We start from the raw sequence: 16751 nt of genomic DNA, 5'->3' as shown, positions 1-16751 counted from the left end.
TTGGGTTTTTTGTATATCAATGGTGAGGTGTCAATTTTTCGTTTAAAGTTCATATATCTCAATATTACAATTATTCTGTTTCTCTGTCTATCTGATTTAACGTGTTTCGTATATTTAAGTCTCTTTTAGTTTTAGATTCAATTTGAGTTTCTTATTTTTGGTGTTTGCCTACATTTTTGTTCTTTGCGTTTATGATTTTTTTCCTTGCTTGTTTGTAATTTTTTAATTGAAAATTGATACGTGATATTGCCTTGTATTTTTTAAGCATGCATGTTGTTTTTTATAAATACATATATAAATATCTATCATTTAAATTTATATTTTTTAATAATCTTATAAAAATTACTTTTCATTATTAATTAAGTGGTCATCATTGCAAAAGATCTTGACATCCAATACATACATGGCACTCCTATAATTCTTAAATATATAAAAATTCTGAATTTAATTCTTCAATTCGGAATTCGGAAAAAAATATGTTGATAAACTTGGCTCTTGTATCGATTGAGAGATAAATGTTGTAAAATCTTATTAATAATCCAATCGAACAATAATTTATCCTTTTCAAAAGTTACTTCAAAATTGTTTGTCAAAATATTAAGTGTTAATAAAATTTATTTAAAATCTAAAGTTTTGTTATATTACGTTACGTTGCGTTATGTTTTTATGTTATATTATGGTCTGGTGTAGAAGTACCTAATATAGTTGTCGAATGTTGTCGACGGGAAACGGTCGGCGTTACCACCATGTACTTTTAGGCCTTATTCCTCTAAAAATTATTAAAAAAAAATAATACAAGCATATATATTTACGCAGCCGTTTCGGACGGAACTTATCATAAGCTTCGTCTTGCAAATTTTATAACTGATTACGACTACGTTTGACGAACACGGAACGAGTTTCATTTCGCAAGTACGGTCGTGGTTCGCCGAGTCATCGCACGCTTATAACCATCATGTTTTTACAAATGTCGATAATGGAAAGATTTTCAAATAACTGTAGATCCTTAAGACACTATTTATTTATTTAATAACAATTTTAATGCTGAATATCACTAGCTGTAGTTTGATGAAGCGTTATCACAACAAGAAGTTAAGCGGTTTCACAACATTATTTAATACTATTTTTAAGCACATTTTGAGCAGAAAACATTCATATATTCATCCTGGACATTATAAGCGTGAGTTCCATCTGAGGAAATAACAACAGGGACTTTGGGCGCCGTATTTCTACCTCTATTATTCCACGATGATCCTAATCGTTTTTTTGGTGTGTTTGAAGCTCGGCTCGTTTTAATGGGAGGTTTTGTATCAAACATTAAATCATCATACATTGAGAGATCTCTCATTATTTCTTTATACTTTGCTAGTGTTTTAGGCTCTATACATTTATGTTTGGGGTAGTCAGATTGTGGTGATCTATTTTTATCGTAGTTAACTGCTAAACTCATTACAACTGGACTCTTTGCCTTTGATGAATACGAAACAGCTTTCTTTGTTTTATCCGATGGCCCTTTTGCTAAAGCTGGTTTTGGACTTTCTTTTCCTTGAGATCGAACGTTACCTTTTGGTTTTGCGTCTTCAGTCGCTTTAGAGTGGGTTACTGGTCTAGCCGACTTCTTTGATTCAGCGGTTGTTGCTGTAATAGTTGATCTGGGACTTCGAGATCTTCGTTTTGAATACCACGCCCACTTACCATCTTTATCTATATAACCATCTATTCCAATTTTGAGGGTTTTACCAGTACTTTCAGTAAAGAAACCTTCCTCAGCCGAATAATACATTCCATCTGGCCCAGTAAAGTTCATGGGTACCCACCTAACATCTGGCCCTATGTATCCATCTTTGTTTATTTCTACCCAGACGTGACCTGGTCCCCAAAAACCGCCTAGATCACTACACTCTTGCTTTCCGTCAGGGCCTTTAAAGAATCGTGGAACAGGATTCCCACTTTTATCAAGCAATTTAACTTTATAATCTAGATAAGTATATTGACTTTCATTATCCATAACTGATGGTGGATGCTTTGCTTTAACATCCCACCGAGCTGCGGGAGGTGAGAACTGAATCTCCCACTCATCGCCATCTGTGTCGCTACTGGATATAGAGCCTTCATCAGAGCATGAACAGGAATCTATCGGTGGACTAACATTTTGTGCAGCGTCTGTGTGACAGGGACAATCAGGACTGTTAGGATTAGGTAGCGGCAGTAAACCAATCGCTTGATTGTATGCCTTTAAACAGATCTCCTGACACTTATCTCTAAATGTCGATTGCAGTAACCGACTCTTGCGTCTTGTTTCTCGACGTTCTCTCCTTTCACGCTGTCTTCTAATTTTATTTTTTTCCTCCTCGGTTTTTCCTATTGTATATATCAGGGGTGGTTTATCATCATATGGGTTTTGGAACAATAATCGTTCTTTAGAATACTTCTTTAACACTTCCATGTGAACAGTATATTCACCGTCCTGTTTTTTCACTATTATAGTAGGTTTCATTTCTACTTTCTTTTTTCGTTGCATCATAGCGCGTTTCTTTTTAGCTACAACATCGACTCCTTCGAGTAAAGCTCTGTACCGTCTCACTAAAATTTTGTTTGCTGCACCAGGCCTCCACATTGGTCGAGGCTGAAAACAATTTTTGTTTCAGTGAGTTATACCTTTAATATTTTCTTTATTTTTAAATAATTTTAATATAAATTGAATCTTTCACAAAAAGTTCTAATTATATAAAAAAAGGCATGCTAGTCGCTGTTAGGGTTGGCGCTTAAAAGTAATCTAAATCTGTATCATACCGTGATAGGTCAACTATGATATTTTTAAGGAGACAAGTCTTAGGTTAAAACCACTGGTAAAGTTTAATATCCATTTCTACCTTCAAACCCGGAATATCTTCTGCTGTCCAATTCCAGCCCATGTGCTTAGGAACGGGTGGGTAAGGATACTTAGGCTCGGGTTTCTTTTCAACAGGTACTATTTGTGCAGCCGCTGCAGGAAGTAAAACCATACTGTAATTATGTCTTTCGATATCTAGCTAACCAGGGATATTAATTTTAAAAAATATTAAAATGCCTTGACGTAACTCGAAAAGATATAGAAATTAATCGAACACTATTAATTTTGATTGTTATTTGCGTTTGTCATAACATAGTTTGATGTAGCAATTATATAAATACCTACCAGGTTCGGGTACATTTGCGGTAAATTTACCAACTTTCTTTTTCTCTTCTTTGGTTTTTTTTACCTTTTCGGTACTTTTTTCTTTCTTATCAGATTTACGGTCACCGATTGATTTCATTGATCTAGAAACAGTTAATCTTTTTTCGGCTGTTGTTAATTTTGATCCAGTAGTTCTTGAACTTTTATTACTCATTGTATCTGGCTGTTTTAATGCTGAATCTTCTTCTGGCCATGGGTTTGGCGTTTTAATGTATTTTTTATCGTATAGTTTATGGTAAACAGGACATGGATGAGGTTTAGCATATTCAGGCATTTCTTTTACATCTTCACCTAAGCATTCGTAACCACCACAGACCGCACAATAAGTAGTATTCTTAGAAAACTTAAAAGTACATACACAGTCGCAATAGCATGGGTCGTCTTCTTGGGTGGTTTTCTTTTTCTTGCTCAAAACTCCATCCACTATAAAGTCTTTCACCTTCTCTGCCACATCACATGATTTAACGCAGCAAGGGTTGTGTATATCATTAAAATCTATTTCTATGTCACTATCAGCCGGACTAGGTGGAAATACACCTTTGATTGGGCACACAAGATCTGTACATTTATCTTCTTCGGCCATAACTTGCTCTTCATTTTTTTTGTTGAGAGAAGAACACGTAGTTTTAGAGCAAGATACATTCTCTGAAGCTTTTGCACTTGGACAATCTGCAGAGCAATATTTGTATTTGGAAGATTTCTCTGTGTCAGGTGAACTGGTACCGGATCCATTAGAAAAGTCATGCTCGACGGTGAAATAATATACATCATAAACTTTTTGAGTTTTGTTAAAAGGACATGCCTTTCCATCACACCGACTAGCTTCACTATCGCTATCATCGCATTCCTTGCTACAAACTTCATCGCAAACTTCTTCTTTTTTGTTCAATGCATCTTGCATTTGTTTGATACATGCACATTGTGTTGATAAACCCTCCAAATTACTACCCTGACTAAAATCTCCTTCATGCCTTAAGATTTGTTGAATTTTTTCAGCGATTGTACACTTGCTGCTTCCACACGGTCCTATAATATCGTCAATATTGATCTCTTCATTGTCTTCTTCGACAAGTTTTTCAATGTAAGCTCTTAAGTCTCTAGCGATTCTACAATCAGGTCTACCACAAGGGCCTCTTATGTTGGCAATATCAAAGGTTGCAGCTCTAGATCCTTCTGGTTTTTTCCCAGCGTTTATACATACCGGGCATGGTTCAGACTGTGCTTGTTTTCTGAACCTTTCAGCGAATTGACCTCCAGGCCAACTAGTTTCTTTACAGTAGCAAAGTCTATCGATGTCAGTTGCTTTAATTCTTGGTTTGATCGCAGGACGCGGTGTCAGCATGCGCATGTTGTCATTACATGATACTATAATTTTTCTTACATAGTCGATGATGAAATTGATGTCGGGACAAGTTTCTGGTGCCTTATATATAGATTCAGGAGGTTTGTCTGCATGGCTCATGCAACAATAATCACCATCGTTGAAAAATGTAAGATTCGCTCCTGGGGCGTTTTTGTAATCTGCATAAACGATTTTGTTGGGCTTTGGTTTATCTACTATGTAATTATTTTCAACTTTATTGCAATTTTCTTCGAAATCTTCATCAGTGGTTTTCATTGTGCACATATATGAGGTTGTTTTTGAATTAAGTCCGGTATAAAGAACTTTCTTGATCGTTGAATCTTCCGAAAGTGTCCGAAAGGAGGTAGTGACTTTATCTGTAAGATAGGTTAGTTTGACTTGTATAGATATTTTAGTCATCAATTTCGCAGTATCCTCTTCGAATATATTGTATTCTTCGTTTAAGGTAACGGGAGTTGCTTCTTGAGCATTACATATCTTATCTAAATAAGTGTAGAACATTTGATCCCATGGAACGTAGGTTGTTCCAATATACGAAAAGTTATCTTCTTTGCTCCATAAAGATAGCTCCAAGGGAAATTTTTTCATGGTTTGTATTAAAAATTCTGCACTACTTGTAAATAACACTGACTGTCCTGATTGTATTACAGGCTCGGGTGGTGGTGCCTCCTCTTTGCCTTTCTTGCCTTTTTTAGGTTTCGGTTTCGCTTTACCCTTTTTCTTTCCTGGTGGCTCCGGTGGTAGTGGTGGTGGCTCTGGCATTACAATATGCATCTGTTTAGGGTCTTTTAACTCAAGAGAAAATATATCAGCAAATTCGCTTTTTATCATCATCTGACGGCTCTCAACCAAACTTTTGACGTTTTCAACAACAACTTCGAATAAAAACATTGCCGTCGACACTGCCATTTTTATTCTTTTTCTATTTTTATATTAAACTTTACTGAAATTTAAAAATGCAAAGAGATAAAATGTTTATAACATTGACAGGTGTGAATTGTATTTTTTGCAAGTGACATTAAGAAAAAAGGCGAAGTTTTATGGATTCAAACTTCATGAAGGTGACATTGCAAATCAAATTATTCGAATTATTAAGATCATTATTTTTGGTCCAAGATCCCAGGGCCGCCAGACATCACGTATTTTCTGACGGATGAAATGTGGACGATTGGGTAGTGTAAGTATGTACTATGATCGTATGCCTACCTGCTAGCTTGGTCAAACGGCCAATTTCCAGGTATCAGGTAATTAAGGTACACAAAAACATTACTTACTTCACGTAAATTCTCATGGCTGATTTTTATATATGTTTTCGAGTGTATAGTTAAAAATAAATTGTCAATACTCCCAGACACTTTCCGTCGGCCATATTGCTTAACAGACGCTTTAAGGGTCTCAAAATAATTAGTCAACTTCACGTAAATTCTGACGCTCCATTTTTATATATGTTCATCCGACAACTATTTTAAAAGCTTTGACAAGAAGACAGACCGATCCAAGGGGCCAATCATCCCCTAAACTAAATTTTAATATCTCTATGAGTGAGAGAGCATTATCTACGCGCATGAGACTGAGTGAGACCGACTGCGCTGTTAAAGCCATGAAAATTACTTGAAAAATTATTATTATTCAAAAAGGGCAAGCAAAAGCCGTTTAATATTTTGAAGAAAAATGAAGAGTACCAACAAAGCATTTCACCGTTTTGGTACGTTGGATTTTGTTGGTGATGTAGATGAAGAAGAACGTGTATTCAACATAATACAAAAATTTATCTGTGATGTTTACAATTTTCCTGGAATATGTAGATGCTGCCAGACTACAGTTGTTTATCATTTACATACATGGTATCTGATATAAATGAAGAATTCAATCGAAATAATTTAAGAAACTTCGATGCCAGTAACTTACCACCTTGTAAAAGTGAGCTTTGGCAACAGTTTCGACGGGCTAGCTTTGGAACAATGCAAGTATGAAGATGATAAATATTTTCAACCCCGAAAACAATGGCTGGACACTACAAGATGGTAAATATGATTTTCATTGGTTCGATGGAGATCAATTACCGGGTTTTGTCAGTGAGTCGCTGGAAGAACAATCAGGTAAATTATTTTCGTTTCTCATATTATTTGTATCTTTTTAGTTTTTTCAGACCTTCATTGTTTAACTTGTTTTTTACAGAGGAAGAAAATAAGGATAATGCTGATGATGACGATCACGATTTAGATATTCAATTTCAAGATTGATATTTGATGATGATGATAATGAAGATTAAAAGCCACTGTTAAGAAATATTGAAGAATTAATATTTTTCCACTTTGTTTCCAAATTTCCAATAAATAATTAATTAAAAAAATTGCTGCTATTTAAATATAAGTGGTATTTTTAAAAAATATTTTTTAGTTCTAATTAATAAATTGAAAAAAAAAAAATGTCGGCTAACTTTAGTATTATTTATTATGTGTCAATTTTTTTCTTATTTTTGTTGCTATAATTTACTTGTCAACAAAAGTTCTAAAAATTATAAAATATCTGTTCAAGTAATTTTCATGGCTTTAACAGCGCAGTCGGTCTCACTCAGTCTCATGCGCGTAGATAATGCTCTCTCACTCATAGAGATATTAAAATTTAGTTTAGGGGATGATTGGCCCCTTGGATCGGTCTGTCTTCTGGTCAAAGCTTTTTAAATAGTTGTCGGATGAACATATATAAAAATGGAGCGTCAGAATTTACGTGAAGTTGACTAATTATTTTGAGACCCTTAAAGCGTCTGTTAAGCAATATGGCCGACGGAAAGTGTCTGGGAGTATTGACAATTTATTTTTAACTATACACTCGAAAACATATATAAAAATCAGCCATGAGAATTTACGTGAAGTAAGTAATGTTTTTGTGTACCTTGATTACCTGATACCTGGAAATTGGCCGTTTGACCAAGCTAGCAGGTAGGCATACGATCATAGTACATACTAACACTACCCAATCGTCCACATTTCATCCGTCAGAAAATACGTGACGTCTGGCGGCCCTGGGATCTTGCTCTATTTATATTGCTATAATAGTAAAGTTAGTTGAAAAATTATAATTATTTAATAATAATTTATGTAAACATTTATACTTCGCTTATATATAGGGGAAGAAATAGAACGCTTAGGCTGAAGTATTTTATTACATAATTTTATCGCAAGTGAACAATGGTCCAACAAGCTCGATTCCTTAATTTATAACTTAAATAAAATATTTAATTAACATTTATCTACCTACCTAGGTCGCTGGTAAACACTAAAGCTGGTCGGTACAAAACATAACACTTATTTAAGTTCTCCCAATACATTTAATTAGGCCATTCTTAATTTGTCGTGTGAAACAAAATTTGGAAGCAAGCTTTAAGAGTAGGCCTGCAAATAATTTGGTCCGTGTTATTAAATACTAAGTACAGAATACAATGCGTGAACCTTCCGTCACTTTAAACCCTGGCCTAGTAACAAGCTCGACGTCCAAAATTATGTGTGCATAGTTTAAACGGGCACAGAATTGGACAGCATTCAGTAACTTAAAATAACATTGAATCTTGACGGGCGTTACGATTGCGACGTCAGCGGATATTGATGAATTATGTATAATATCTAAATTGCATACAGACCCGTTTTTAGATGTTAGGCTGAGTTAAATATACAACAAAATAATGTTTCGTAATTGCCATTTACGAAAACACAATAGATTGGAATTCATACATATAGCGTCGTAAAATAATTCAAATATAAAAAAAAAACTAAGAAATTGTAGCGCCGTTTCATTTGGAAAAATTCACATAAAATCTGAGAAGGAAATTTTTATACACGACAAATTTCCTGTTAAGTACCAATCAGCATACATGGAAGTGTAAACGTATGAGCATATCCTACAAATACAATCACAACATCAAATTGATCTCGTCTTATCTTGAAGGCAATCTCAAATAATTCAATGACCCATATATGGAATAAATAATTCTTAATTACTTAGTTGATCCATCCATTCGTTAGCTGCCCGTTCATATATGTATATGTTTTGGTTAGATTTAGTAATAGAGCGGTCAGTACACAAAAACGAAAAATTAATTGTAGTAAATATAAATTGTTGTAGTGTTAAAAAGTACACATCTGGAATATTCTATATAAATGGCGCCATGTTTTAGTTTATTTGACATGCGGCCATATTTTAAGGAACTTTTATTTCCCATATTATTTTACGTAATCTGATACTCTGAGTAATATTTAAATCTGTATGCACACTCTTAACGATTGAAGGACGATTAACTGTGTTCGAATTACATCTAACTCACTTCGCCTAACTTTTTGGCCGATAAATCGACGAAACGCTGCGCTGCAAAGTTTGCAAGTGAATTCGAAAATCGTTACGTTACAGCATACAAAGGTCAACTATTTAGTTAAAACAGTGTAAAAAGATTTATGTTATTTTGGGACATAAGAATAATGCTTTAGAATAGACCGGACGTGAAGAGACTAGTGTAAGGTTCTGTCATAGTAACTTCTGGAAATCCCATTTATAAATACTCTTCTATCAGTGAGTTCGCGCAGAGTTTGTTGCAATATGCTCAGTCCATTTAATATTCATTTTATCAAAATGTGCTCTAGATATCTGTCTACGTAATACTAAATGAACAGACAGCTATACTTTTCAATCTTTCTTACTGTGTTAAAACTTGTGTTCAGAGATTTGATTTTCCGTATCAGTAGCCAATAACGGATCGTTTTCTTCCTCCAGTCTCGAAGATCGCGAGCTCAGTCTTGAAGCAGAAACCCTCTGGGTGAGGTTCAACAAATTGGGGACTAGAGCCCCGCAGGGCGTGGCCGGGGCCGATCGCGAAGAGATTCTGGTCCCCGGCGAAATTCTCGAAGTCCTTCCGGTGTAGCCGGCCGATAGGGGCATGTATAAGCTCGATTTTCGTGTTCTAGACGATTTCTTTCCTATGTCCAGTCGTCTGAGGCGTCGGTCCTCGCTTAGTCGTCGTAAAGTGGAGTCTCGTGAGGTTTGCGTAGGACTTGTAGGCTGAGGTGGAGATTCACAGGTGCCAGCTTCAGGTGAAGGGAACAGATGTCGAATGCCGTACGCTTCGTGGTCGAAGATGGTGTCTTCGGAGTTGGAGTGCGAATGGCGTAAGGGAGGAGATGCACCTAGACGCGGCTTGCAGCCTCCGTCGCAGTACATTTCACAGTCAATGAGCTCTAAGTCTAGATCGTACGATGGATCCTGTAATATAAAAGTAAAAAATTAATAGCTCATTAAAGATAAATTATCTATGTAGCCTTTTAATTTAAAAGAAAAATAAAGGTTTTAAAAATTGAGTAGCCGAATTTGAAAACAGAATTCTTAAAGTTTAAATGGTCAATTTATCGATATTTAAAGAGAAAAATAATTTTATATATACCTAAAACCTAAAAACCTTAAAAATATAATATAATAACTAAAATATATTATTAAAAGGAGTCCCTTTAGGCAAGGTTCCGAAGATAATGGCAGCTTTCTCCCTTTGAATCGCTAGACTAATTCTTTGTCCGAGGTAGCTGCCGGCTCTTCGATCTCCTGTGATGTCGACTATCCTGTTTGTTATTTCTTAAAAATCCTTATAGCGTTAGGACCCCACGGACCAAGGGTCTTGACACCGAATGGGACAAAATCATATTCGGAGCCTAGAACCCTGTTTTTGCATGCTTTAGCTTTTTCAGCCGTTACAATATATGAAAGAGTCTCTATTACGTTTTGACGACTAAAATATTAGTGAATTTTGGTCAATCAGATCAGTCCAGTTTAAGCACTCTTCTAGATATATAAGAGATTAAGCTAATTATACCCTTAAAAACAAAAAAAATAAATCAGTGGCGCTACAAGCTCTTTAGGTTTTGGCCTCAGATTTCTGAATCTGTTTCATGATCATTTTTAAATCTAATAGGCAAGTAGGTTATCAGCCTCCAGTGCCTGACACACGCCGTCGACTTTTTAGGTCTAAGACATGTCAGTTTTCTCACGATGTTTTCCTTCACCGTTCGAGCAAATGTTAAATGCGCACATAGAAAGAAAGTCCATTGGTGCACAGCCGGGGATCGAACCTACGATCTCAGGGATGGGAGTCGCACGCTGAAGCCACTAGGCCAACACTGTTCATTATACCCTTACCACATGAAAATACTATAAGCTTACCATTGGCTGAACTGGAGAGTTGATAAGGTTATCCCTAAAGGTAGCGTTGTTGGAATCCCTCCGCCTTGGTTCAGCAAGCGAGGTCAACGACCGCAACACTGTTCGACCGCAGCCCATACTACACTCGTTGTAACTACTCGCACACGAGTACGGCGGAGGGACCATTGTGTTAGCCTAGAACGATGAGTAGTATATACCCAACTCATTTTATTTAGTTATGCGAGCTCTTACAATTAGAATTAATAAGTTGTTACCCGTAATTTCATGTATCCACAAAAATTATATACCTTTAATTTTTCATATTATCATAATGCATACGGTCGAACTAAATACGTAACAGTGTTGTCAACAACAAAAAAGGTAATTCACTGCTGCGAATACTAGCACAGCTAGCTTGGCTTGCAAACCAACAACATTTAAAACATTCATTCCGTACAGTATAATGTATCGGACACTAATTTATATCAAATAATTTGCTTAATTCGTTTTAAAGTTTAAAATTCAATCGTTTTCCATTTTATTTTTAATTTTGGGCATGTGATAGGCACTTGTCTAGACTCGCCGTGTTTCAAGTTCAAATGCGCTAAGAAAAGTTAGGAATATATGTTTAATATGATCATAAAATGTGCGATGGGTCCACTTTGAAGTCGCTTACCTCGTTAACAGCGTTGCAAATATAACTTGAGTTGAGTGACTCGGCTGTGCTAGTCGCGGACAGAGAGCCTGGAAAAGATAGGGCATGATTTCCCATTTCAAGTGCCATTCATAACAGCTTACGGCCATTTTATTGTAGAATATATTAGTTATTCAATTAAAATTATGCGCTCTTAAAATATATGAAAATAATGTCTCAGGTAAAAACATCTATTTTTAATCTTAAAAGGCCGGCAACACACTTTGGAGCCTTCTGGCAATGTAAGTCCATCACTTAACATCAGAAAAAACATCTAGATTGCAATCACGCGAAAACACATGAAGTTAATATGGAGTATGCAAAATATTGTCTATTGTATTAAAACACCTTCAATTATTTTAATTTTACTTTTTTCAATAATTTATCGTGATTTAGTCTACAGGGCATTGAGATTTGGAGCTTTCCAATTCGCAAAAAGGGCAGTTCATGCTAAAGATTTTTAGATTTTTCTTTAGAACACGACTTTTTTATATCCGAGGTGGACATCCATCGAAAGCTGCAGGGGTATTGGGGGATACGACCCACACCAGCATCTCTGCTATTCAGAGAGTGGGCAATACCCACTTTATCCACCTCGAGTAGTTCCTACAACGCCGCGTTACATAGGCTCCGGGGTCGCTTTCGCATTCTACCGGGAACTCACCGGCATGTTATGGTGGCTGTACACACTCGGCGAGAGCTTCCCGCCGGGAGTCTCGACCGAGAGGACCGAGAGAAGAGCGCAGCCTGTACACACTCGTTACGTTAATTGTATTTAAAACACCGTTAATAATGGACGTGGCAACCGCTGCTGCTGTTTGTCTTTCTGCAATGAGTTATTATAATTTTCTTCACGTTAACCATTAAAAAAAATACGAAGCCATGGCGAAGAAGAAGATGGTCACTATACACCGCAACAGAAATTGGTAATTAGGATCATAAAGTTTTAATATTATCCAAAATTTAATGATTGAACGAGTGTGTACAGGTCGCTCTCGTTTTACTCGCGAGACCCTTTGACTCGTGCGCAAAAAACCGACAGGCGACCGAGAGAGGCGAGACCAACTGCGAGGAAGCGAGGCGAGACGAGAGCTCTACTGTACACTCTCGCATTCGGCCTGTCTCGGGGTGTCTCGACGAGTGTGTACAGCCACCATTACGCTTGGCATATCTTCGCTTATTTACCCCGCGTCTTCTTAGGATCTATCCTAGAACATGACTACAGCTAATAAAATTCCCTTAATATAAATAATTTTACCGGGTGCTCGAATAACGTAGTTCTTGAAGTAGTGAACCATAAGGTAGTTACCACCAGGCTTCCCCTCCCCTTCATTACACGTTATTACGAGGGGATATAGATCTGGCTTTGATGTTACCTAGAACAACATATGTATTTATTATAAAGGCGTAGTAAATAAGAATTAAAAGAAATTGTGGCGCTGACCTTTTATAAGAGATACAGATACTGTCTATATCCGTTTTACGATCATTAATTTATTTTAATAGACAAGTATTTCCGAACCAATTCGACTTAAGGCCGGCTACGCACTCGCGAGCCCTCTGGCATTGAGTGTTCATGGGCGGCGGTATCACTTAACACCAGTGACCCTCCTGCCCGTTTGCCCCCTGTTATATAAAAAAAAGTAGGCGATCAGCCAGTGCCTGACGCACACCGTCGACTGAAACAAACAATGTGGTGTCTATAGACAAATGTTGGAAGTTATGACTGTAAATTATTTCAGTGTAAAACAGATTCTATTATCAATTACAATTAGCATACAATGTTTTTTTTTAATTAGGACGGAAAAATCGAGATCAACTGGCGTCAAAGTCCGCTACAGTTAAAGTAAAAGTATCTACTTAAAAGATATTCATGGATATTGCGCATTGCAATATTTATATACTTTATAACCGTTTTGTTTTATTTAATAAAAGCCGCGCCAAAAAGGCCACACAAAACAAAAGCAGGAACTTTTGCAACCAATGTGTGACCTCAATGATAGGTACATACATAACGCTTATAACATGTCAATGTTGACTGGCTATTTCTAAACAGACAAACATTATTATAGGATCACAAAAAAGACCTCAAATTACGAAACACAGAGCAAAAACCTAAGAGCAAATGAATATTCAGTCTCTGGTCTGAGAATCGGCTATTATCTATTTTTCATACCCCTAAGTGATAAGGGTTGTCCACCCCTAACATTTTATTTTTATTTTTTGGACGAATTTTTAATTTTTTTACATACATACATTAACCCCTATTTTTTATTATAGTAGATAGTTATTTTTATTGAACTAAAAAATGTTTCCTAGAAATAATATAGGTACATGGCAAAACAACGTTTGCCGGGTCAGCTAGTTAATAAATAAATAAATCATACTTCGGAATACGGCGGCGGCGCCTGATGGAAAGAGCTACACCGACTATATCTTGGCGGCGGATATACTGAGCCCGCGGAATCTCTCTCTGAAGCATTTCGGTGGAAGCAGCAAGACAAAGAGCACATGTAGATTCCACCATTCCGTTTCCACATCAGGTACCATAGAAAGATGGTTAATAAGCCAACTATTGTTGCTAATAGAGATAGTATTTGCCTGAAAAAATAACATCAGAAAATTAACTTTGGATTGTTATATTTCTAATATTAAAGAGAAATGTAAGGCCGTATGCGACATGATACTCACAAAAGTTCCATGTACCTCGTACGAACTCGAATTACCTGCATAATTCGCCCAGGTTTCGAGTGTTATCTAACTATGACACTAATTATGAGGATATTGCTATTTTCCACCTTACCAAAGAGGATGTTAGGAAATATTTGAAGAGGCGAAAGGACTTTGTTTAAGCAGTAACAATCTAGTTTTTTTTCTTGAAATATTAAGTATTTATTGTTGTTTATTTAATGTTAAATTTCAGTTTTCTATAATTTTTTAACAATATTTTTGTCTATTTGTTCTTACTTATTTTTTCTGTTTCATATATATTGTTTATCTATGTTATCTGTTGTGGCTTTTTATATTGTCTAAGTGTTTTGTTTTATAATATGTATGTTAGCTGTAAGATTACTAATAAATAACAAACATGCTAAACTTAATTTGACAATCTTACTCTGATTATAACTCGAATATATTTTATATCAACAAAAGTGGGTTAGCCAAGCTCTTATACTCTTACCATAAATACCACTGGTCGTCATAATATGTACTTGGTGTATGCCTAGGTATCACAGTGGCTGGTGAACAGCATCCTTCCTTGCAGCACAACCAGTGTGGTGGGCAGTGCTTGCCGTCGGAACAAGGTGTTTGAGCTGCACACTGTGAAATATTGTGTAAGCTAGACCAGAACATAGACTAAATAGCCTATATACTTATAATTATATATAATAAGTAAAGACTAATATGTTATTTTAGCAATTTGATTGAATAATAATATCTATCTATAATCATTTTAAGAATTTATATACGATATTTTTTTTCTTAACACCAAGATTAGTTGCTACGCTGAAAATTGCTAAACCCTTATATTTATAATATAATAATGTATTCATATATAGGTTAAAGCAAGGTAAAGTTTCTTTCCTGTCAATGTATTGTTATTGAACATGAATTTGATTTTAAATGCTTAATTTTAGGCCTTACCAATAGAAGCTTTTATAATTCTATAATATTCTCCTCTCGTCTAGGGCTCTTCATAAAATTTATGAATAAAAGTATTTAAATATTCCCCTTTTGTCGCTAATAACTTTGTGACAAAATATATAAAATATATGTAAGTATGTATGTTGTAACAATAACTTAAGCAATTTTATATTTAAGCTTATTTAAATTCTTAAATAATAAAGCTGGTATAAAGCTTAGTTAAATCAATAATGTATATTGTACCATTTTCTTCGTTAGATCACGCAGGAATAGACCCAAGAGAACTGTAAACCTGGTACAAGAAATAAAGGAAATTAAAGTAAGTGTAAATGAATATAAATGTTATAAAAATCATAAATCAGACTGAATTATATTGTGTAACTTTAAATACATATTATTATGCTCGTTAAATAATTGTACAGAGTAAATCATATTGTGTTTACGCGGGAAACTGAAAACGTAACGCGCATGTTTTCCCTTCGATCGATTGTTCTGTCAATGTAGATTTCAGTATATTTACATCCTTTTTTCGAATATTTCATTTAATATTGTGCTACAATATTTACTAGGTTTATTTATTGTAATATAACAGACATGATATAATGACAACAGATTATGGTTTGTTTAATTTGTTGTAATGCTAATAAAACACAAAAAAATATTTAAAAAAAAAATACAACTAGATATATCATTATTATACCTATCAATGTAAGATTCAGAGTTACAACCTAAAGTACTTACGAAGGATTCAATTGACATGATTCCAAGAAAAATTGCACCAAGAATAAAGAAAAACATTGCGAATCCAAGTGGATTTTTGCAATGCATGGAGCACAAAATGTTATTTTGTTACATTTAGAAAACTAGTGCTAGTGTACTTAACAATGAAATAACGTTATTTTATTTTGTGAGTTTCATCCCTGCGTCACGTTTAACCCCAGATAGGGGCTGCACGGTACTGAATTTTCTTGTCCACCCACATAATCCACCCGCCGGTTGGCACCCTGTATGTATAACTAGCCACCTTGACCCACCGCCCTCCCTCCTAAATATCACGTCCTCTACGTCTGCGGTGAAACATAAAGATGAGTATAGCTCTCATTATGATGGTTACGTTTAACTTAATAATAGTAATTATTATTTTCGTCGTAAGAATATAGAGAGTATCTATATAAAAGTCATAACGTGACAAATTTATTATTTTTTCATTTTATTTTAATTTAATAAAATAATTAGAGTAAATTTTACGTAAATAAATCCTAAGCCCTTGTCAGCCCGATTACATTTTATGAAATAAACAAACATATTTAGTTGATGCTACTTAAGTCTAAAAAATCTCAAAACTTTAGGTATCTGCCATTTAAACTACCGAGCTTAGTACGATAACTCTATCCACTCGGTCTTCTATCAATATTAAAAATTCTTAATGCTTATTTTAAGTGCAAATATGCCACGAGGAATAAAGTTATGAGGAAATATGGTTAGGGGCTTTCGTCGCTAAAGGCATATAGACTCTAGTAGCTTGCCTTCTAGTAGAATATGTACCTAAGTAGATAAAATTAAATTTGCTATATTACGCCAATTTATAAACCGTCGAGTAGATAAACGAAGGTGCTCGATAGACTGGTGGGCGTCGCCGGTCGCGTACAACAAGT

The 16751-nt window shown here is 35.3% G+C and overlaps 2 protein-coding genes across 4 annotated transcripts; both read right to left on the bottom strand.

Annotated features, from left to right (window-relative positions):
- Positions 1 to 1015: 1015 nt before the first annotated feature.
- On the bottom strand, positions 1016 to 5572 carry LOC125054930. The gene is made up of 3 exons (XM_047657080.1): positions 3179 to 5572; positions 2874 to 2986; positions 1016 to 2626 (listed from the first exon to the last, which is right to left on the bottom strand). The coding sequence occupies exons 1-3, from the start codon at positions 5487 to 5489 to the stop codon at positions 1127 to 1129; spliced, it is 3924 nt and encodes a 1307-aa protein (XP_047513036.1). The 5' UTR covers positions 5490 to 5572; the 3' UTR covers positions 1016 to 1126.
- Positions 5573 to 8223: 2651 nt separating this feature from the next.
- On the bottom strand, positions 8224 to 16084 carry LOC125054803. Of its 3 annotated transcripts, XM_047656913.1 has the most exons (8): positions 15838 to 16084; positions 15340 to 15388; positions 14633 to 14772; positions 13839 to 14052; positions 12710 to 12827; positions 11434 to 11501; positions 10779 to 10952; positions 8226 to 9830 (listed from the first exon to the last, which is right to left on the bottom strand). In XM_047656913.1, the coding sequence occupies exons 2-8, from the start codon at positions 15340 to 15342 to the stop codon at positions 9276 to 9278; spliced, it is 1272 nt and encodes a 423-aa protein (XP_047512869.1). In that variant the 5' UTR covers positions 15343 to 15388; positions 15838 to 16084; the 3' UTR covers positions 8226 to 9275. The 3 variants fall into 3 exon arrangements, with proteins under 3 accessions (XP_047512870.1, XP_047512867.1, XP_047512869.1); XM_047656911.1 differs by lacking the exon at positions 15340 to 15388 and having other exon boundaries at positions 8225 to 9830; XM_047656914.1 differs by lacking the exons at positions 14633 to 14772; positions 15340 to 15388; positions 15838 to 16084 and adding an exon at positions 14143 to 14301 and having other exon boundaries at positions 8224 to 9830.
- Positions 16085 to 16751: the final 667 nt, after the last annotated feature.

The sequence above is a fragment of the Pieris napi genome, chromosome 12 (assembly GCF_905475465.1).
Source record: "Pieris napi chromosome 12, ilPieNapi1.2, whole genome shotgun sequence".
NCBI lineage: Eukaryota > Metazoa > Arthropoda > Insecta > Lepidoptera > Pieridae > Pieris > Pieris napi.
Note: the sequence above shows the minus strand (reverse complement) of the source record. Positions and strands in the feature narration are given on the sequence as shown.

Excerpts from the sequence above, each read along its gene's own strand:
- LOC125054930 (XM_047657080.1), bottom strand. The coding sequence starts at position 5,489 with ATGGCAGTGTCGACGGCAATGTTTTTATTCGAAGTTGTTGTTGAAAAC. Across the intron at positions 2,987-3,178 it reads CGCAAATGTACCCGAACCTG|CGGCTGCACAAATAGTACCT; the intron begins GTAGGTATTTAT and ends TACTTCCTGCAG. Across the intron at positions 2,627-2,873 it reads AAGATATTCCGGGTTTGAAG|CCTCGACCAATGTGGAGGCC; the intron begins GTAGAAATGGAT and ends AATTGTTTTCAG.
- LOC125054803 (XM_047656911.1), bottom strand. The coding sequence starts at position 15,924 with ATGCATTGCAAAAATCCACTTGGATTCGCAATGTTTTTCTTTATTCTT. Across the intron at positions 14,773-15,837 it reads TCATGTCAATTGAATCCTTC|TGTGCAGCTCAAACACCTTG; the intron begins GTAAGTACTTTA and ends AATATTTCACAG. Across the intron at positions 11,502-12,709 it reads CTACGTTATTCGAGCACCCG|GCTCTCTGTCCGCGACTAGC; the intron begins GTAAAATTATTT and ends TATCTTTTCCAG.